Source organism: Idiotropiscis lumnitzeri, chromosome 12, assembly GCF_059441095.1.
Source record: "Idiotropiscis lumnitzeri isolate Australia: NSW breed Sydney's pygmy pipehorse chromosome 12, RoL_Ilum_1.0, whole genome shotgun sequence".
Lineage (NCBI taxonomy): Eukaryota > Metazoa > Chordata > Actinopteri > Syngnathiformes > Syngnathidae > Idiotropiscis > Idiotropiscis lumnitzeri.
Window position 1 is genome coordinate 16,544,527 of NC_142402.1, and position 21,836 is coordinate 16,566,362.

General features: G+C 44.1%; 2 protein-coding genes across 5 annotated transcripts; one reads left to right on the plus strand and one right to left on the minus strand.

Annotated features, from left to right (window-relative positions):
- Positions 1 to 891: 891 nt before the first annotated feature.
- LOC148326204 (uncharacterized) lies at positions 892 to 4,992 on the minus strand. The gene is made up of 4 exons (XM_088311743.1): positions 3,671 to 4,992; positions 3,019 to 3,134; positions 2,745 to 2,853; positions 892 to 2,344 (listed from the first exon to the last, which is right to left on the minus strand). The coding sequence occupies exons 1-4, from the start codon at positions 3,942 to 3,944 to the stop codon at positions 1,644 to 1,646; spliced, it is 1,200 nt and encodes a 399-aa protein (XP_088167869.1). The 5' UTR covers positions 3,945 to 4,992; the 3' UTR covers positions 892 to 1,643.
- esyt2a (extended synaptotagmin-like protein 2a) lies at positions 3,659 to 21,389 on the plus strand. 4 transcript variants are annotated; one of them, XM_088311698.1, is made up of 26 exons: positions 3,659 to 4,013; positions 4,293 to 4,549; positions 6,185 to 6,596; positions 9,165 to 9,206; positions 9,419 to 9,553; positions 9,619 to 9,695; positions 10,175 to 10,247; positions 11,530 to 11,619; positions 13,029 to 13,084; positions 14,467 to 14,587; positions 14,671 to 14,847; positions 14,930 to 15,012; positions 15,246 to 15,294; positions 15,408 to 15,497; positions 15,578 to 15,673; positions 16,174 to 16,284; positions 16,771 to 16,833; positions 17,159 to 17,233; positions 17,812 to 17,898; positions 17,980 to 18,132; positions 18,779 to 19,152; positions 19,437 to 19,535; positions 19,663 to 19,794; positions 20,507 to 20,612; positions 20,713 to 20,762; positions 21,121 to 21,389. In XM_088311698.1, the coding sequence occupies exons 3-26, from the start codon at positions 6,219 to 6,221 to the stop codon at positions 21,164 to 21,166; spliced, it is 2,763 nt and encodes a 920-aa protein (XP_088167824.1). In that variant the 5' UTR covers positions 3,659 to 4,013; positions 4,293 to 4,549; positions 6,185 to 6,218; the 3' UTR covers positions 21,167 to 21,389. The 4 variants fall into 4 exon arrangements, with proteins under 4 accessions (XP_088167824.1, XP_088167823.1, XP_088167826.1 ...); XM_088311697.1 differs by having other exon boundaries at positions 3,661 to 4,013; positions 6,212 to 6,596; XM_088311700.1 differs by lacking the exon at positions 16,771 to 16,833 and having other exon boundaries at positions 3,661 to 4,013; positions 6,212 to 6,596.
- Positions 21,390 to 21,836: the final 447 nt, after the last annotated feature.

Genomic DNA, 21,836 nt, shown 5'->3' on the forward strand with positions numbered 1-21,836 from the left:
CCTAATACAAACGTGAATTTCTATTCTGGCCTGATTATTGATTCATATAAATATATATATGTATAATATTTATTTGAGACTTTTACCAAACAAAAGCAGGAATGTGTGGAATCCAGATTATTATTTTGGGCCAGTGTCTCTTTAAATTACGTTGTGACCCGAGGGCCACAATTAACGTCGGACGCATTTATTCACGTAAGAGAATTGTGTAACTTCCAAAATTGTCTCTCCAGAAGCGTCCAACTGGAAGCGTGAGTTTGGCTCGCCAACTTCATCCAACCAATACGTGTTCGCTATGTCCATTAAAAACATTTTTTCCGTTTTTTTTTTATGTTTATTTTTTATTTATTTTTTATTTTTTGTGAGCGTCCGCCGTCCTTTGCGGGCGACCTCAGTGACGATGTCACACTTGATGTAAACATGACGTCGCTTCACATTTAAACATGATGTCATGTTTACTCCAAACGCATCTCTGAATTGGGCGGGTGGATTCACTCGCTGTCCAGGCCGCCAAGCATGATTTGCCTTCGAAATGTGCTTCGTCAACAATATCAACGGCTGACTAAAATTCAAAATTCATTTTAAAAGTGTGATTGGTAACAAAGAAAAATGCTTGTGATATTTGAATGTTTTTAAAATTGACAGCAATTTTGCAAGAAACATGAAGTCGTGCATGATATGCTTTTGCGGCCCACATAAAATGATGTGGTGGGCCAAATCTGGCCCCCGGGCCTTGAGTTTGACACCTGTGAGCTAAAGGATGAAGTGCAAGTGTTGACAGAATGAAGCGGTATTTGTGCATGTTTTTTGTTCATGTAACACCAGTTTGCTTCTGCGGCGCCTTCAACACTTTTGGCGTGTTAATTCGGAAGTCAGGAAATAGACAAGTAATGATTTCTTTTTTATAATGTATTTTGTATTTCCAACACAATTTCCAACTGTACATGCACTTGAAAGTGTTCATACAGAACTCTCACAAAATAACAATAAAATTTTCTAATGTTGAATTGCTCAAAAATGTGACATGTTGACATAGACATGAAAATAATTCTTTCAAAATGTTTCTCTAACTGCTTGTGTAGTTCTACTTCTTACTGAATTGACATCAATGCATTTTAATCAATATTGAATCGAATCACAAACTGAAGAATCAAAGTCCGAACCCAAAAAATCCCAGAAAAATTTAAATGAATTGCAACCTAAAGAATTGAAACTGAATCAATTCACAAATGGAAGTCGAAATCAAATCAAAATGTTAAGAATTGAAATCACATCCTAAACAATTTTAAATTAGATAGAATCACAACCGAAAGAATCGAATGCAAATTGAATCGGAGTTTAACAATCAAAAGGAAATTGAAGCACATCCTAAAGAATCAAAAATGACTCACAATCGAAAGAATTGGAATTGAATCAAATTATGAGGTCAACAATTGACATTAAAAATAAATCTAAAGATTGAAAAGGAAATCAAATTGTAACCTAAAACAACGGAGTTGCAACCTAAAAGAAGCAAAATAGAATCGCAACTGGCACGATTGGATTCGAATCACAACTTCAGCAAGTGAAAACAAAGTGAATCTCAACTTTAAGAATTGAAATTCGCTTTTGTTTTGGCGAGTTGCCACAGGAAGCGAGCGGCCTCACCCTTCCTGTTGCGCTCCGGGGTGGTGCTTCTGCAAGTGGATTCTCAAGTTCTGCTTCCCCGCGAACCGCTTGGCGCAGCGGTGGCAGGCGAACGGTCGCTCGCCTGTGTGGACGCTTTGGTGCGTCTTCAGGTGGCCCGATTGCGTGAAGCGCTTTCCGCACTGGCCACAGCAGTACGGCCGCTCGCCCGTGTGGACACGCACGTGCGTCTCCAGGCTACGCGCCGACGTAAACCACTTGCCGCAGTAGTTGCAGACGAAACGCCAGTCCCTGCACAAGCAGCTCCGGTCCACACTGTCCAATTGGGGCCCCACCAAACCCGGCGCCAAAGGAAAGGTGGCGTTCAAGTCGGACGCGGGGCGGTCCAAGATGCTGGGCAGGCCCTGATTGGCCCACGAAGAGCACACGTCCGGCTCGCCGACGCCCCGTTGGGGGGCACGTAATCTCACAGACCGGTCGGGATTTTCCAAAATGAAGGCCGAGCGTTTCCTCGCCGATGAGATTTCGCCGTGGGATTCCGAAGCCAAGTCATAGACCACGTCCGAGGACGTGTCTCCGGCGGGACCCGGGGAGCCCGAAAAGCTGAGGGAAGCTTGAGGCGGCGCGTTGATCTTTTGTTCCCAAGGATCGGCTAACAGGGTGGAGGCGACCATTCCGGAGGGACCGGCTTCACGCTGGGCCGGCTGGGGCGCAAGTTCTTCAAACAACACATGAGGACGCTAATGTTAGCAAAGGTACGTTATAATGCTAACGCTAACTCAATACGCCACAGTAATATGAATTGCTCTTTGCAGTGGAGAAACGACATGTGTATTGTTCTGTATATTGTCTGTCTACATGTGTTGCTCCACCATATACCCAACTATATTCCTTCACTGCTTGCTCGTTTTAAACACAAAACAATTTTGTTTTAACCTTTTAAGCAATGGCTATTTGATCACAAACTGCAGCAACACGTGTTGGCAGACATCACTCACAGGCATGTATCCTTTATCCTCCGCAACAAACGTGTCACACAAATACAAATCGTCCGAAGACGGCCAGCTGGATGACATCACGTGGCAACAAACGAGCGATCGCACCGCTTTGACGCTTACCGTCCTCGTCCAGAAGGACCTCATCTGCATCGTCCTTGTCACTCGCCACTTCCTGTTTGGCCGGATGCACTTCCTCTTTGCTTCTCAAAACGTCAGCAAATGAGGTGTCCTGGGACATCAAAATCACACCCGTGCATTTTCAGAAAGAAGTCGGATTTGGGGTACGGCGCAGGGTATCAATACTAAAACGAAGGAAACCAAGGTAACTTTTGGTAAAAAAAAAACATACTACATGTAATGTTTTTTAATGGGAGTTATAATGTGAGCGTAAAACCTGTGCCGCTGACGGCGTGACGTCCGCCACTGGCGGTGACGACAAACGCGGTCCTCTTTTTCGCCCCTTGCAGCCATTCGGCGAACTGTCGACAACCCATGATGATGGGAATCGCACTGGACCACAACAACAAACGCAAGTCACTTTTAAATGACGGCTAATATTCAAAATGAATACAATAAAATCGATAGGTCGCCTAAAAGTAAGTCGATTTTGGACACATTCGCATTTTTTTAATTGTTCAAGTATTTACACTCTGTTTGGAAATCACAGCTGTGTTAGTGTTAGGACAACCGCAGTAGAACAAGTTTTAAAGTTGGTAGTATACAAGGGGAACTGAAAAAAAGGGGAATAAGGAAAATGATTCTAGGACCCATGATGGACAGGGGCCGTGGCCCCTAGTAAAATTATAATCCTGACAAAATAATATGACACTCAGTAATAAACGTACAAATACATTAAATTTAATTTACAATGCGTTGGTGGCAACAGTAAGATTTCTTTTCATGGGGCCCAAAATGCCTGAGAGCGCCCCAGAATTGGTAGTTGAGGTAAGAAAAGTAGATGAGGTCGAAGTAATAATAGTAATGTAGTAGTAAGGGGAATAGTCGAATTGGTGGTGACTCTGTCAACTCTGAGATCTTGGAATCACCGTCGTCGGGCTCCTCGTTGGCTTCCTCCGCGCTTCCGGTGCCCAAAACGGCGGCTGCACTCCCGTCCCCGCCGCCGCGGGCGACAATGGTCTCGATGAGCTCGAGCTTTCTGCGGAGCTCATTGTTTTCCTGGCGACTGCGGCTGATCTCCATCCGGAAGACGGCGTAGCTGTCGTCCACCAGCTGCCACATTTCGGCCACGGCGGCCCGGGTCAGAGCCTCCATGATGCTCGCCAGCTGCGAATGCAACGCAGCTAAAGTCTTCATCTTCATCCGCCAACGACGCAAAACGCACGCTTGACTCAACTAACGAGAAACACGGGAAGGTTCACATTCGAATATGTATGTTTCATACACGGGGTGCCATGTTTGTTTGGGTCTGTGGACGTTTGTGTTTTTTTTTGTTTTTGTTTTTGTTTTTTGCTGCTTCCGCTTTGTGGATTTCAAAGTGAAAGCATAGCGCAGCTTGTTGCTTCCTGGTTCTCCTCGTTTACATTAAAAAATTTTTTTAGATTGTTCATGTAGCAGTTTTTCTAATAGTAAACATTTTTTTCTTATGTACAAAATTCCGCCACAAGCCATTTCGACGAAGGAAGTTGTGGTTCTCCCTCTCGCCACCAGGGCTCGCCATTGCTCCGCGGCTGAACCGCGGGCGTAGGCCGACCTCTCCCCGGCGATGACGGCTTCCTGCCAGTGTGAGCTGAGTGAGGGAGAGGCGGGCAGGCCGAGCTGCGGCGCCAGTTTGCACAGTCCACACCGTGATGAGCTGAGAAGCCGAAGTGGAGTCAGCTTGGTCGGAATCGAGCTGGTCGGCATGTGGAGCACCGCGCGTCCCCGCTGCTCAATTTGACGACGTTTACCAGCGAATGCGGATTTTGGTGAGTGTTTCCTCTTTTATTTTATTTTTGGTCGCAAGAAGTTATTTTTTGTTGTTTTTCGGCTGTGGTCTTTGCCTGCGACGCAAGCAGTCGTTAATACGTGTCACTTATTGAGAAGAACGTCACGACGGACTCGGTTGACAATTTTCTCCGATTTAGCGTTTGTACGCCTTCTAGTCAATAAAAGCATTCTGTTGATTACACCTGAGCCACACTTTCGATTTGCGAAAGGATGTTGCTTAGTTCGGCCTACATGCAAACATGAAAAAGGTTTTAAGAAGCACCGAAGGATGAAATTTGATCAGAACGTAACATCGCCGCCAGCGATCAGTGGCAACCAGAAAACACTTGACGGCACTTTACAAAGTGAAATAGTAGCGACAAATAAATGTTAGCAAACCGAATGCAACAAAGGCTCAACATGTTCCGCTGTGGATCATTTTTAATTACCCCGCCTGTGCTTGTTGAGCGAGTAATAGGTGAAAAAAAGTTTTTTTTAGGGAGAGTTTGGAATGGCGATGACGTCAGAGTGCAACTATGGCAAATGTTTTGCATTATTTTGCCCCCCGCCCAAAAAACAAACCATGTTTATTATTTTTTTAAAAATGTTTTACTAATGCACAAAATCGTGGTGTTTTGCCAACTCAAATAAGGTTTCTCAAACTTTTCAGTGACATTTATCCAATGACACCCCCCCCTCATAATTCATAACTCCCCCTAAAAAAAGTTGTGAAAAGTGTACATTTATCTGACAAGAGTAATGTTTTACCATTCCAATTTGCAGTATTGTGATATAAGTCAAAGTTGAGTGGATGGAGTTGGTCAAATTTTAAAAAGTGAATTTTAAAAATACATCTCATATTTTTGCCTGTTATAATGGAAAAGTCGCCTTTACCCCCAAAAAGTGGGACTACCCTCCCCCCCCACCCCAACAAACTGTCATTTAAGATAAAAAGAATGACTTAATTCCTGTGAATATTTCTTTTGTCTTTATGTTACAATTCCATATTCATATTTTTTTAGAGAGAAAAAGGTTTTCTTGTTAGGCGACCAAAGGACAAAGCTGTATTTTGTTGCAATGAAAAGTAGTAATACGAGAATAATGATGGGAGGTTTTTTTTCCAAGAAAAATGCCTTACGTTCCATACTTTATTATGATATTAAAGTCAAAGTCTAACTAGGGGAATTAATTTAAAAAAATAGTACCTTATTTTTGCAGTTTTACACTTTTTGTGCTGGAATGTATGCCTTTGTTCTCTAATAGAATAGGTGTACATTCTTTAAAAATATAAAAAGGGGCTTTATTCCTGGACATTATTTCAAATGGACATGCAGAAATTCCACAAACATAATTTGATTAACGTTTCAGTTCCTGGTTTGGTCCGTAACACGCCAGCAAATCGTCAAAAATGTTAAGCATTTTTTTCCAAAGTAACATTTATTTGCAATTGGCGTACTTGAAAAAAAGTTCAAACATAATCAAACTGTCTGCTTTCAAAGTGGACTCGAGAAATCAGAAAATATATATTGCTGAAATTCCCAAAATTTGGACCATTTTGATGAAAGCGAGGTCTCAAAACGATGAATTGACTGGACAACAATGTCACCGTTACCGCTGCTCGCTTGTCCTTGCAGTAAAAGTCTGACCTTGTGCCACCGTAGAGGGGAAATGAGTAACAGCGTTGGCTCCAGGACGGAAGGCTCAGGCGGATCGCTCAGCATGCCCAACGGACCGGTCTCGAGCCCCTCCGACCCCGCCGACCCCTCGCTCGGCCCGCCGCCGCCGGAGCAGAGTCAGTCGTCCCTGACGGACGTCACCGAGCTGTGGGTGAAATTCGGCAAGACCTTCGCTGCCATCCTGCCCATCTACATCCTGGGCTACTTGGAATTTAGCTTCAGCTGGGTGCTGCTCGGACTGGCCGCCTTGTTCTACTGGAGGCGAGCCCACGGCGGCAAGGACTACAGGATCAACCGCGCCCTGACCTTCCTGGAGCACGAGGACAAAGTCGCCACGCAGACTCTGCCCACCACTGAGCTGCCGTCATGGGTGAGTCATTCATGGGGGGGAAGTCAGCGACGCGCTCTTCACCAGCGTTCGTCTCCCTCCTACCAGCAAGGTTTCCTCCTCAGGGTCATCAAAGGCCATTATCACTTCTGTCACGGAGCAGTTTATATCTGGATAGGCCACTGAAATTTTGGAGGGGAGGTGGGGGCGTACAATTTATTCATCAAAGTGCTTGAAGCCAACAACAAAATAACCGCATACAATCTTTTTTTTTTTCAGTGAAAATTTCGATCTTGCATAAAAATCATTCAAGGACGGCCAAAAATGCTGATAAACATTTAAAAATGTTTTCCACCAAAAAATGGAGGAAGACACACAAACCCCCACTAACCAAAAAAAAAAAACATCAATTTTTTTTAAAATACTGAAAAAAAATAATAATGGTGCAGCGGTTCCTTACAAAGGTGCGTTTGCACCCGGTGGAAAAAGGCCGGTCAGTTGTCCGGCCAGCCGGCATGGTGTCACGCTGACACAAAAGTTTGCGGTCGCTGTGATAAGAAGGGGGGACTCTGATAACGGACGCTTCAAAGTTCACACGCGCTGATTTTTCAGCCTTTGTTGTCCTTCCTCGGACCAAAAGACGTCAATCGCCACTTTGTCGACATGCCGCACACGTCACAAGAAACGGAAACACGTGTATGTACAAAAGACGTTTATTGCCACTTGAAGTGGAATTTTAGTCTTCACCTCAACTCGTTTTGTTTTTAAAACAACCACATTTTATTTGATTGAGCAAATCAATTCATTCAAATAGCAGAAAATTGTTTGACGATGAGCACATTTAACAAAAATGAATCGACACAATATGGAACGAGCGATGATTCAATTTGTGCCGATGACATCTTTTGTTGTTTGAAGCCGTGTCAGCTGACGGTGCGTTCAAGTGTCGTGTGACACGCTTGCCTGGGCGGGGCCACGACGCCCGTTTGGTGTGCCAACGGGCGGGGTAGGAATGAGAGCAATGCGGAGGAACACGGATGACGAAGGCCAGTGTACGATGCTCCGCTTCGACTCAGCTTTGCCGCAGACGTGCTCGACATTTCAAGGCGGTCGTTATGTTGCTTGGTGTGGAAAGCTGTGGTTGCCGACTGTCCTTGAAGGCATCGCCTGAGTTATTTGGCTGGATGGCTACATGATGCATTAGCAGATGGATGGAATCAACTCAAGATCAGTGATTAATCATTTAAGTGTAGAAAGGTGTGATAAGGACAGTTCCTCTTTTGTTCTGAGGAGAAAGCCGTAATTTCAGACTGTCCCTGATAGCATCATCAGGTAGATGCTTGATTGACGGTTAGATGAAATTAACATTGAAGGACATCTTGAAAGAACTAGTTTTGTGATTTCCAATTGTCCCTGAATGCAACTGCCTGATTTCATTCGGTGGGTCGAGTGAAGGCTAAATGGATAACCTCAATGGCGAAGGACGGTCACGCGGTTGTTCTGTGCGGAAACGAGTGATTTCCGAGCGTCCCCGAAGGCAACACCCGATATCGTTCGATGACTGGCAAAGCACGATGGCGTCTCCTTGACTTGAGACATTCAAATGCATTCAAAGTGAGCGCAGGCAAAGCAGCTTTCAATCCAAGAGAGTCACTGATCAGATTTTTTTTTTAAACCTCAGTTTGAACTTGTAGATCCTTGAACGATTTAAAAGGAAAATTCCGTTTTGTGGTGACACCTTCATAGCGTATATGAGCGAAAAACATTTTTTCTGTTGTAGGTGTGACTGAAAAAAAAACATCAGAAGAATTTAATAAAAACAAATTCTTAGTCTGTATAAAGCATTTCATGAACAAGATTGTTTTTCGCTGCTCACAAGAGTCGCCACTTCATTGGGTACACCATCAATCCAGAGATAATCATTCATCCGTTCACAACACGTTTATTATTTATTACCGCAGCGGTTCCCCACATTTTGGTTGTCCCTTGAGAAGTGGCCAGCGAGAGGGCGATGTCGACAACGATGCTGCGTCGTGATCACATGACAACAGCGCAATGTCAACACGAAAACTGGCAATGTCTCTCTCTCTCTCTCTCTCTCTGTTTTAGCGCACTGTCTCTCTCCAAGGTTAAAAATAGACGGAAGCGCTTCTCCTCATCCCGGTTTCCGATTTCTTTACCTTCCAGGAAAACATCACCATGCCATTCATGTTTTTTCATTGTGCCGCAATGGAAGATACACAAGTGATTTTTACTTTTTTTTTAATGCAACAACCCGAGTCCCCCCCTCCAAAAAAAACATCAGGCGAGTCACCAAAATAACTCAAAAGAATGTCCAGATTGAGACGAGTATGTTTGTTTACATGCCAGACGACTCCCAAAAACAACCAAAAGTGGGCCGCAAAAAAGCCAAAGAAAAAAAGCGGCCTTTAAAAAAAGTGGCAAATTTGCTTCTTCGTGCAAGGCAAAAGTTGAACGGCCGCCACTCACGTCTCGCGCTTCGTGTTGACGTTTTTGCGACAAATTTGTGGCTTACTTCTCTTGTCAAGTTTTGTAGGTCGCGTCTTTTGACGCGTGATGACTAACGCGTCACTGTCATGTGCTTCATAGGTCCACTATCCAGATGTGGAGCGAGTGGAGTGGCTCAATAAGGTACACACTCACTCACTCACTGTTTCTCTCTCAAACATTCACTTACTCACACGCTCACTCACTCATTTAAAAAAAAAAAAACAAGCTCACATGCTCTCTTACTCTCACTCACTCATAAAAACACACACACACCTTCCACTCCCCCCCCCCCCCCCCAACATGGCCTGTCACCGTAATATCTGATTGTGCATGTTACTCCCGTTTTCCCGCAGACGGTGAAGCAAATGTGGCCGTTCATCTGCCAGTTTGTGGACAAGTTGTTCAGGGAGACCATCGAGCCGGCGGTCAAGGGGGCCAGCCCGTATCTCAGCTCCTTCTGCTTCTCCAAGATCGACATGGGCGACAAGGTGAGCGCGCTTGCACGCGCACGCAATCAGTCGGCGTCTTTCCTCCATGACTTGTTTGTTTGCAGCCCCTGAGGGTGCACGGGGTCAAAGTGTACACGGAGAACGTGGACAAGCGGCAGGTCATCATGGACATGCAGATCAGGTGCGACACCTTTTGCTGTCACTAACTCATTTTTGGGAATGGATTAAGGTTTTTTTTTTTTTTTTGTTGCATCTCTGGACACATCACTTAACTCATTCACGACCAGCCTAGTAAAAAAAAATGGATTTTGACGTATTTATCCGTCAATGGTATTGAATGAGTTAAGCAGCGTCATGAAGCTTTCAACATGCAGTCGCCCCCTGGTGGTTGGCTGAAGCAGCTGAAGTTACCTGATCACGGATGATCTGGTTCCTTTTATCGTGGCAGTCAAAATTCTAATTGGATTAATCGTGCAGACTTTGCAGCGGCAATTCAACATCAAGATGACATCAAAAATCTTTCAATTGATCTGATCTTGATGTTGAATTGACATCAGATGTTGAGTTCAGCTGTAGCATTATAACATCTCCGTCAAACATCTTCAACATATGCAAAGTTTGTAACACATCTCCAATGATGTCAATTTATCACGTTTGCAGTTTTGCAGGCAACACGGAGATCGACGTGGACATCAAGAAGTATTACTGCAGGGCGGGAATCAAGAGCATTCAGGTAACGGAGCACACTGTCGTCACGGCAACCACATCAACTGACCTCGACTTTTCACCCTTTCACGTTCTGTTGACGGCACTAGCGTGGTTAGCGTTTAGCTCGTTTTGCCCGAGGTAGCGGTCGCGGAACGTGCGAGATGATGTCAAGTCAATGTCAGCGGCGAGAAGCCTTCAATGTCTTTATGACCTGCGCTGTGTTGACTCAAGGCCGATAACGAGACTCGTTATTGATAAACGACTCGCTATCGGCGCGCCGGGCTGTTGCCACCGTTTGCCAAGCACGCCAGGGAAAGTTTTGTTTGCTCAAGTGGGACCATATCGATTAGTTGCTCTCGTTGTGACCGTTTTTTTGGAGACTTTTTCTCTTTTTTTTTTCGGGCAGTGCAAGGTACAGCTGACCTGCTGTGCTGATTCCAACAACATGGCTGCCAACAGATAAGAGCATTTAGTGTTGTAGTCTTGCTTTTTTGTTCGGATTGGTTGCCGTTCAATGTTTAGCATAAAATATTTAGCCTTTTGTTGTGTTAGCGTAGTTTGAGAAAGGCGCAAACTGTCCGATGGACAGACGGTACGCATGAGTGCATGTTAGCAGACGTGGCACAAGGCGGCAGGATTATGTTGTCAGTCAAGATAACGTCAACAACAACAACAATTTGCTTCGTGCTGATTGATTCCACTTCAAAGGAAAGACAATCCTCTACGTTCGCCATTCAGCAATGAGGATCAAATGTTTCAAGTTGTTTTCTATGTTTAGTGTTGAGCGGTTCACTTTTAGTTTTTGAGGTGGACTACTTAACTCATTGACTGCCATTGACGGCTAAAGACGTCAAAAATATATATTTTTTTTCAATTGGCTGGAAGTGAATGAGTTAATTTAAACCTTTAGTTGTGTACCGTGGAGCATTTAATGTTTGTATTTGGCCTTTGTTACAACCCCGATGTTAGCCTTTATTTTTGAAGCATTTCATATTTAGCTCTTTGCATTTAGCCTTTATTTTTACTTTTTTTTTGTTTGTATTTTGCCTTTAATTTTTACTATATACTGTAGGCTATCAATTTTCTTTTGTTTTTTAATTGAATGATTATTTTTTCGGTGAGCATTTTTAGCATTTAACATTCAGCATGCATTATTTAGCATTTTATCAGAATCAACCTTTAGGGTGGCGAGCATTTCTTGTTTCGCATTTTCTGCTCGGCCTTCAGTTGCTATCGTTGTGATCATTTTTAATGATCTTGTATTTAGCATTTCATTCAACGTAACGATGAGTGATTTTTGTTTTCAGCTTCACGGCGTGATGCGTGTGGTGATGGAGCCTCTCCTGGGAGACATGCCTCTCATTGGCGCGCTCTCCGTCTTCTTCCTCAAGAAACCCGTAAGTCACAGCGTATTTGCGTCCTTCTTTGTCTTCTTCTTCTTTTTGGCAGCCGTGATACCGTTACCCGCCCTGAATGATTTTAGTTGCCGCGAGCTCATGGTTGTGTTCCGACATGCTTGAGCATAACAGCAGGCGGGGAGTCGTGAGCTGCGGCGGGCGTGCGCGTCGCAAGGCCGGCCTGATGTGGTGCCTTGAAATTCTGTGATCCTGCGTTTAAATCAAACCACTCAAATTATCTTGGGAATGTCATGAATCCATTTTAGCCTGCCCTATAAAAAAAAACAAAAAAAAACTACACATTTTGTAACTTGCTTATAACAGTGAAAGTATCACTTTTGACCATATTTTTTTAGCTGCTCCTTCTGTTGTTTCGCGCCGTTTGGCCCCCTTGCCCCGGTATAAGTTTGTTTATTACTACCTAAGTAGCCTTAGTTTTTATTTTGGCATTTTTAGCCTTTCATATTCCGCGGTTTGTATTTAGCATTTCATTTTTAGCATTTTAGCATTTAGTATTCAGTCTTTATTTCAGTTAGCCTTTAGCTTCCTGATCGACGACATGCTTGCCGTTCACTTCTGTGTGTTTGGAATGTGTGTGTGTGTGTGTGTGTGTGTGCGTAGCGTTTGGCCTCCCATGATGCATTGCTCCTTCACGGCAGTTTGCGCGCTTTGGTTTCGCATAGCAAACATTTTGATTGAGATCACTTGATTATCAGCTTCGATTACTGGAAGTCTCTCTCTCTCTTTCTCTCTCTCTCTTTCTCTCTCTCTCTCTCTCTCTCTCTCTCTATCTCTCCGATGAATTAAAAATTCAAGTTAGTCTCACTTGACTCTGCCAAGACATTTTTGGGGGAATGTGCGGAGTACCACTTTTTTGGCACCCTCGCCGTTAAGCTTCTTGTCTGATCTTTTCCGGCTTTGCCGACATGCGGAATCTCTGAGCTGCTGACTCACAGTCTCTCATTGCCTCGCTTTAGCGCACGCGCGCGAGCGCAACAAACGTGTAATTTCATCTTTGAAAACACACACATCCACAGAACCGCGTGTGACATCAGAACGCACGTGCGCGCACACACGATTGTGCACACGTGCACACACTTAAACACGCAGTGTCCTTGGGATGTCGGCTTTGAAGACATACGCACACACACACCAAATGCCCTTATGATGTCATCTTTTAAAAGACACACACACACACTCACTAAATGTCCATGTGACGTCATCTTTCGAAGGACACACGCTCGCTGGTTGCAAATGCACAAACACTATACGCACACTCGCCTGCTCACACACATTAGTTACATTGTAACGCCATGCACCGATGAGTATTTATTCGCTATTTCAAGAATTGTGTGAACGACAAGTCCTAAAAATGCCTTATTGAATGTTTTTGTGGTTCTGTCTTGCAGCTTGTGGACATCAACTGGACGGGCCTGACCAACATGCTGGACATTCCCGGGATCAAGTAGGTGGCGGGATTATTGGCGCGATTAAGCTCGATTAGCGCTTGGCAGAGTTTGTGGTGCACACAATGCAAACGGCGCGTGTGAGAGACGTGATATGTGTGTGAGTAGTTGCGAGAAGAAATAAATCTTGCAGTCTTTTTGGTGTTGCGTTGCAGAATTTTGAGGTAACACACAAATGTGTGTTTGCAAAAGGCTTAGTCAGAAGTCCGCTCTGTATAAGTGTCTTCTCACACGCACCCTTTTTTTCCCCCGGATGTTTGAGAATTTTTTAAGCATGCGTCAGATGCTTGGAAGCTTTTATCCGTTCAACATCGTGTACGGCGGCGGCGGAAGGAGAAGGACAATTTGCGGCCTCTCAAATAAATAAAAGCCTGAGAGGACGTGAGCGGGGCTTCCTGCTCACTTCCTGTTTGTTTTCATCACACACAAACTGGCTTGGCCAGACTCTGCGCCTTTTGAAATGTTGCTGTCCTCGTTGGACGGGTCTGTGTCGTTGAGCGTCGGCGTACGCGTGCAGTCGAGTGCCTCGACACGCCCTTTTTCACTTTTATACTTGCCCGGTGGGAGTGCACGTGTGGGTTTGTGAGACACTGTGAAAGCCTCAGTGCCTGTGTGTGCGTGTGCGTGTGCGTGTGTGTGTGGGGGGGGTGTATTCCTGTGTGTGTGTATGCGAGTGTGTGTTAGTGATCAAGCGGGTGAACTGCACTTGCCCTGCCCTTTTCACTTTCATACTTGGACGGTATATGTGCGTGCGCGTGCGCGTGTTTCCATGTGGAATGCGCGTATCTTGCCAAGTTAACACGCCTCCCATAGAAATATTGCAGGATAAGTGAACAAGATGTCTCCCGTGGGGGTGTGTGTGTGTGTGTGTGTGTGTGCGTACGTGCGTGCGCGGGCAAGTCAACTCTGAGCGAAAAGGATCATTCAGTGCGTGCAGTACAATTGCAGGAAACAGAAACCAGGAGATGAGTTTCTCTTCTCGCAAGTGTATTTATGAAGAGCATCTCGCCCTCTAGTGGCCATTTGGTGTCATTTCAGATGAACAACTGCGTCATTCCGGCATTCAGTTAACTTCATTGTCACAAATATGTGAAATAAATAACCCGGATGTACGGTATTAGTATGCACTTATTAGGTCAAGCATTTTCATACAACAAAAATACGTCAAATGTACGTTGTACATTTTTCACTTGTACCCGTTCCTCGTGGACAGATTGATTAATTGAGAGGCGTTAAATTGATGGAAGTGGTCTCAAAAAGCGTACCACATTTAATCCCACACTTTTCCAGCTTCGCATAATCAACATTCACATACACTCTGTCCAGACATCACATCGTCTGGTTTGGTTTACGTGCGCTTCTTCCTTCTTTTTGTCACCAGCGGCTTATGCGACGGCGTGATGCAGGACGTCATCTCCAGCTTCCTGGTGCTGCCCAACCGCATCACAATCCCTCTGGTGGGTGAGGCCCAGCTGGAGCAACTCCTCTTTCCTGTGCCCAAAGTAGGCCCACACACACACACACACGCACACACACACACAGCCATGACTAGTCTGCGGTCTCACGTTAACCTTGCGGCCATCAGGGCATCCTTCGCATCCACTTCATAGAGGCCCAGGACCTTCTGGGCAAGGACAAATTCCTGGGCGGCCTCATCAAGGGCAAGTCGGACCCGTACGGGGTCATCCGGGTGGGCAACCAGCTCTTCCAGAGCAAAGTCATCCACGAGACGGTCAACCCCAAGTGGAACGCCGTCTACGAGGTGAGGAGGATCTGCGCAGTCGGCCGACCACAAGGAGGCGCTCAATCGTCCTGATTGACGGATGCGTGTTTGTGCGTGGCAGGCGGAGGTCATGGAAGCTGAGGGGCAAAATCTGGAGGTCCAGTTGTACGACGAAGACACGGACAAAGATGACGTGTTGGGAAGGTGCCCGATGCGATGTTACACACACGCTAAAAATTTACGGGGTCATTTTGGACCAAAAAAAAAACCGCAAAAGCAGGCTAATCCCGTTTTGACCCAAATTGGAATTATTTATTTTTAAACACATTTTTTTTTAAACCATTTTTTAATTAAAAAAAAATGGAAACTCACATGTAACAAACAATTGAGAAGAAATACCAATACAAAAATAAAATTGTGGGTTGTTGTCGTTCCAGCGTGACCATCGACCTGGGCGAAGTTGCCAAGGAGCAGAAAGTGGATGAGGTCAGCGAGGGGGGGGGGGCTCTTGATTAAACACTACTTGGTGTACTTTTTGTTTTATTCTTTATCCTCTGCCAAGAGTGCCACATATAAGCTCAATGTTTTTGTGCGTGCAGTGGTTCAGTCTCGACGACGTGGCTTCCGGCAAATTGCACCTGAAGCTGGAGTGGTTGTCTCTGCTGTCCACGCCCGACAAGCTGGACCAGGTGAGGAGCCGGGGAAGCCGAGCACAGCCCCTGCCTGCCTCGTGTCGTGTCGTGATGTCACTTCCTCTTTCGCTTCTCAGGCTCTGGCCGGCATCCGCGCCGACCGCGGCAAAGCCAACGACGGCCTCTCATCGGCGCTGCTCGTCGTCTTCTTGGACTCGGCGCGAAACTTGCCGGTGAGTCGGCGCACACACGCAAAAGCCAATCCAAAAATCTGGTGGACATTCTTCTACTGCTGCTTTTTCAAAGAAAACTTTCTTCTTCTCTTCTGTTACATGTCATGTGTAATAAAACTCAATCTTCATCACCACTTTAATAGGGACCCTTCGCACACCTCAAAAGGGGAGGTGACATATCTCTTTACAATAAACACAAAAAACTGTATAAAATATAAAATGTTAGGGGGATTTTTAAATACCTAATAATTAAATAATTTTAATGACATAATAGTCATATTCATGTGTAATTATTAGATTCTAACTGTATAAAATGGTAATTAATTTTTTTTTAAATCTTCTGGAAGCTTCCTGACTGCGCTTTTCACATGGTCCACTTTGTTGCCTCTTTGAGTTTCTGCTGCTCGGACGATGGTGACGTCGTCATCGTCCTCTTTTCAGCCCCCTCTTCTTCTTTCTCTCTCCTCCTTTTCCCGCTCGTCTTCCTGTCGCGTGCCAAGAGCGTGTTCGAGGGCAACGTGGGCAACGTGGGCAGCGGGCATCTTTCCGAGCGGCGTGCCGCCAGTTTGGTGTTCTGCGAGAACACGGCCTCGCTCTACCGCAGCTTATTTGTGAGTCGCGTCGCGGCTGACTCGCGCCTGCCTGCATGCCTGCTTAGGAAGAGTGATGGCCAAGTCACGAACTCTCTTCAAGAGCCTGTAAAGTCAATCCGGAGATTTTCCGTGTTTGTAGGGACCACTTTAGAGCGCCTCGTTGTCCACTGCAGCTTGCTGAGCAGTAGTGACCGTCTCCTTCATTGGTGTTATACTGCCCCCGGTGGCCATTTCCAGTCACTTCATTTAAGTACGTTTGCGAGTGCCGAGCGTCATCACCGAACCGATTAGACTTGTATCTCAAGGCCCGGCTTTACAATCTCATCATGGCTTTTCCTTGTGACTGGTGAATGACGGCGTTCGTTGGGGATGTTCACTAATCAAGCGTGTTGTTTCCGTGTGTGTGTGTGTGACCTCCTCCCTGCATGCTCTTCCCTAATAATCTGCTGGGGTGTATATTTGTGCGTGTGCGTATTGGCTCTCTCTCTGGCCTCCATCCCATAGTGTAATCCTTTAGAGTTCAACCAGGTGGGGCTGAAGAAGGCCTCGCTTGATAAGGCCTTCAAGGTAAATGCGCACTGATGCGCACACACACACACACACACGACGCCAGGAAAACACACACCTACACTGAATATGGCTGAATAACGCGATTTGTGTCACGCGTGTGTTGTAAGTAACCTGATGTCAACGTCATCTCGATGTTTTGTGTGTTCCTGCTTTGGCTTCTTTTCACCGTCGGTCTTTGACATCCTCGCTGAGAACATCTTTTGTCCTTGAATGTGAAAGGAAAGTATTTGAAATGGCATGCAGCGTGCACGCAACTGCTATCGTGTCGTGTTTGTTTTTTTTTTTTTCTTTTCATAATCTCTTCCGTCCTCGCTGCAACAAGGCCGGGAAGAAAGTGACAAGCGATCCGAGTCCGTTCGTCCAGCTTCGAGTGGGGCACAAGTCTCACGAGAGCAAGGTGAGAAAAGCGCAAAAACTGCACATGAAAAGGTACCACTTGATCATTTTGCATTAACTAGCGGTGTCCAAAATACGGCGCAGGGGCCTTTTGTGTCTCGCTGTCATTTTTCAGCGGCCCATGAGATGATAAATAATCATAATAATAAAAATGACATTTGACATGACACGCAAAGCTTATTTAGGAAAGGGAAAAAACGGTGGAGATGGGCAAAGTGCCACGAATACTAATCATTTGATTTTTATGCAGAAATACAAAAATAATCTGACTGCAATATGCTTCATCAAGAGAATTGAATTTGAGAAGCAAAAAGTGTTTCTTCCACTCTCCGCTTTCTGAACATGAATGACCCTCATGTCACCGTTTGAGAATTGTTCGTCTTCCGACACTTTGCTCTTGTTTTGTTTGTGAATGTCCAGATGCAATTCCGAGACGAGTGACCTCTTGAAATGTTGAAAATGCTGAACTCGTGCCAATGCTTCTATTTCGATGCGGAACGATCAAAACGAATATCTCAAAGCACGCCTGCTCTTTGAAATCAACTTGAAATGACGTCGTTGTTGTTGCCGCTCTGGCAGACGCGCTACAAGACCAACGAGCCCGTGTGGGAAGAAGCCTTCTCCTTCCTGATCCACGATCCCAGAACGCAAGACCTGGAGGTGGAGGTAGACGAAAGCCTTCGTTCTTCTTTCTGCCAACCAGGAGGTCAATAAGGCACCTCAATTTTCTGTGTCGTTACGTTTTAGGTGAAGGACGCCAAACACGACAACTGCTCCCTGGGCACGCTGCTTCTGCCTCTGGGCCGCCTGCTGGAGGCCGAAGACATGACGCTCAACCAGCAGTTTCCTCTGCGCAACTCCGGGCCCAGCTGCAGCCTCAAGATGAAGATGGCTTTGCGGGTACCAAACAGATATTTATTTAAACATGGTTATTAAAATGAACGGAAATCAACTAAAACGGAGAAAAATATTTTTGTTAACTGATTAAAATAAATATTCAAATGCTTTGGAAAAAAAAATAATTCAACTTGCTACATTTATAAAACTAACTAAAACGAACTATAATCGTAACGAAAATGTTCGTTGTTTTCATTTTTTGTCCAGTGAATTTAAAACTTTCAGAGTTCTTGATTCCTTACTGAAAAAGCGCCAACATTGCTTTGAGAATTGCCGTTTACTTTATTACGCGACACTTTTTTGTTTTGTCTTGCACTCGACGTATACTCCACATATTAAAAAAATGCTAAAACCAAAGTAAAATGAAGCATTTTGGAAAAACTTAAAGGTCATAAAAACTAACAAAATAATTTATAAACGAACTGAAGTCAACTCATTCACTACCAGCCGAGTTAAAAAAAAAAAAAAAAAAGATCTTTGACGTCTTTAGCCGTCAATGGCAGTAAATGAGTTTAAAAAAAAAATAAAAACTGCGATGAAAAATTGTCTGTAGCTTTTATCTGGATCCGCACCAAATTACACAAAGAAATATGAATAGAAACCTTTGGGAAGAGAAATAAAAAAACACTCCGGTCATGTCCACTTTCAGGTGTTGTGTCTGGACAAAGGCGCATCTTCCGGCACCGAGCAGAACCAGGCCTCATCCGGGCTCAAGTCCAGTTCCGCCAACCCACCGCCTGGGCCGCCCGAGACGTTCAAGTCGGCCGGCGACATCCCGCGCTCGCACTCGGTGTCGGGCCAGGACGCCCTGCGACGCCATCGGGAGGCCGAGGAGGAGCAGCTGCACAGTCCGCTGAAGGGGGGCAGCCTAGCCGAGCGCGGCCGCAGCTCGTCGCACGTGGCCATCTTGGGATCGCAGCACTTCCTGGACGGGGGCAAGGAGGCCACGCCGAGCATCGCCTCCGACATCTCCTACCCTTACGCCGCTCAGGAGCTGCAGCAGAGACTCCTGCAGATGCAGAAGTACAGCACGCTGTTTTTTTCACATTTGCCAGCTTCAAACTAGCGACGAGCTTCAAAGAGCTTTCAAAATCAAAAAATATTTCAAACACGCTCGGAATGAATTGCAATCAAAACGTTTTTTTCACTTCCTAATGTGCTTTGCAACAACACCAAATCAAATTCCAAACTACGTCAAAAAGAGCTTCAAAAGTTTTTAACAAACACATTTCAGTCATCGTTACTAATTGAAATCCACTCAAAATGTGTTTTTTAAATGAAACTTTAGCGTGCGCCTTGCCTTTTAGTGGTTCTGGACCAAGCTACTTCCCGCTGGGGGAGATCCAGCTGACAGTGAGACACAGCTCCCAAAGGAACAAGCTGGTGGTGGTGGTCCACGCCTGCAGGTAACACACACGCACCAATTGGAAAAAAAAAATAATAATTTTTTTGTTGTCATCTGTGATTGCAATGACAGTTGATCGGTGGTCCATTGAAAAGAACTTTCTTGTTCTTGTTCTTGTTCTTCATCAGGAACTTGATCTCGTTCAGCGACCACGGCTCGGACCCGTACGTGCGCCTCTACTTGCTTCCTGACAAGAGACGCTCGGGAAGGAGAAAAACTCATTCCTTCAAGAAAACGCTCAACCCCGTTTATGATCAGACGTGAGTAGCATGAACAGAGGCTAACGAAATAACTAAAAATTAAAATGAATATTTTTGTGAACCCAATAAAATCGAAAATTAAAAATGCTTTTAAAGAACAAAAAAAAAATAATTTAAATTTCTTTGTGATTTTTTTTTCACTACTCGTTTGAATAAAAATGATCATTCAAGAATGGCACAAAACTACGCAACTAAGCCATGTCTGCCCTCTAGTGGTGATTACATTTTAAAACTACAGTTAATGTCTTAGGCACCACATGTATTCATTTCTTTACTCTGATTTTTTTTTTTTTTAGGAAAACACATTGTCAGCGTTTTTTAACATACATTTTAGGTTTGTAAAGAAAGAAATTCTGCCCGCTGCCCATCCCTGTCCTACGTTCATAAAACTAACAATAATTATTCTGAAAATGTGCTTCTTTTTGTCTTTGTCAATTAATATCATCCATGAATGCTTAGGGATCATTTGAAATGTACGGTATTTATTTTGGTATTACTGTGCAGATGTGCAAAAGGTTGTTTGAGAATTATAATTTATTACACAATATTTACAGTACTTGCACTCTACTCAATGAATACTCCTTTTGGTCATTTAATACTAACACAAATAAAATCACAACTAAAGAAAAAAATGAATTAAAAACTAACAAACTTGCTTTAAAAACTAATTAGAGTTAACTGAATGATTGTTATTATTATTTTTTTTGCTCAGTTTCGAGTTCAACGTGTCCCTAGTGGAGCTCCACAGGCGAGTTTTGGACGTGGCCGTCAAGAACAGCGGCGGGCTGCTCTCCAGACACAAGGGGCTGCTCGGAAAGGTACAAGGGAAAAAAAATATATATTTTTTTAAATTGGAAGAACTCTGCACCATCTTTTTTGTTGCACAACATGTGAGCAAGCTGACATTTTATCCGTCAGGTACTGGTCAAGTTGGCCCCCGAGGACGCCGCCAAGGGATGGACGCAGTGGTCAGTTGTCACTTGACTTTGTTGTTTTAAAAAAAAAAAAGAAAATCAAGATTTTTTTATTTGGTCTTTTTTTTTTTTTTTTTTTTTACAGACTGGTATTTGCCTTTTTTACATGACTTCTTGCCCAGACATTCGTTCAATGTTGTTGAATATTTTTTTTAACATTTTCTACAAAAATAATGATAGAAAAAATGTTTCCTGTTTCGCCCTCCCAAAAAAAAATAATGATTTCCTTTTAACCTAAAAAAAAATGCCTTTCTTGATGACGAAAAAATCTTTTAAAACTATTGAAAATGACTTGGGTACAAAAAAAACTCCAAATAATCTGGCCATTTGAATTTTGTTTGTGACCCCGCAGGTTTGAGCTGACAGAAGACGGCCACAAGAAGCCCCATCAGCTCTAAAGACTTGGTCGTCATGGCGATAACTTGGGCTTCATTGTAATCTTTCCGTTTGTGCTCCATTTCTTCTTCACAAGCAAACAAGCAGCTTTCGCTTGGAACGAAAAGGCAGACCTCGCCTTTAAAGTCTGAAGGGAACAAACGCAAATAGGCCGTCATTATTTATCATGTCCTTTGTGTAAATACGAATGTCGCACCGTGCGGGATCAAGATAAGATGGCTGGAATGTTCCCTTGTATTTTTTCCTTTTTCTTAACGATGTTTGTCATGAGAGAAGGATTCTTCTGGACATGCGGAAAAGAAGAAGAAATGGAAATCAATTTAACAATTAAAAAAACCGTTGGACTGTTTATGGAAAAAGTCAAATTTTTGGGATTTGAAAAACTTGTAATATTTGGAAGTTATTGGTGAGAAAATTCATTTTAAGAAATTAATATGTAACTTTATTCTCATAATATTCCAACTTTAATTAGAAAATATAAATTCAATTGTAATCATTATTTTTGTTTGTAGGGAATGCAACTTTGGCCCTGAAAAAAATAATTTCTCCTGATTCTTTTTTTTTTTTTTTTTGTTTTTAATTAGGTAAGACTTTTTTCGGAGCAGAAAATTCCAGCTAAGAGACAAGTTTTTTTTATGGGGAGTGGGCTTTCCTCGGAAAAAAATCTGACTT

Excerpts from the sequence above, each read along its gene's own strand:
- LOC148326204 (XM_088311743.1), bottom strand. The coding sequence starts at position 3,944 with ATGAAGATGAAGACTTTAGCTGCGTTGCATTCGCAGCTGGCGAGCATC. Across the intron at positions 3,135-3,670 it reads CAACGAGGAGCCCGACGACG|TGCGATTCCCATCATCATGG; the intron begins GTGATTCCAAGA and ends GTTGTGGTCCAG. Across the intron at positions 2,345-2,744 it reads GGTCCTTCTGGACGAGGACG|AACTTGCGCCCCAGCCGGCC; the intron begins GTAAGCGTCAAA and ends TGTTGTTTGAAG.
- esyt2a (XM_088311698.1), top strand. The coding sequence starts at position 6,219 with ATGAGTAACAGCGTTGGCTCCAGGACGGAAGGCTCAGGCGGATCGCTC. Across the intron at positions 17,899-17,979 it reads CGCAAGACCTGGAGGTGGAG|GTGAAGGACGCCAAACACGA; the intron begins GTAGACGAAAGC and ends GTTACGTTTTAG. Across the intron at positions 19,795-20,506 it reads AACCCCGTTTATGATCAGAC|TTTCGAGTTCAACGTGTCCC; the intron begins GTGAGTAGCATG and ends TTTTTTGCTCAG.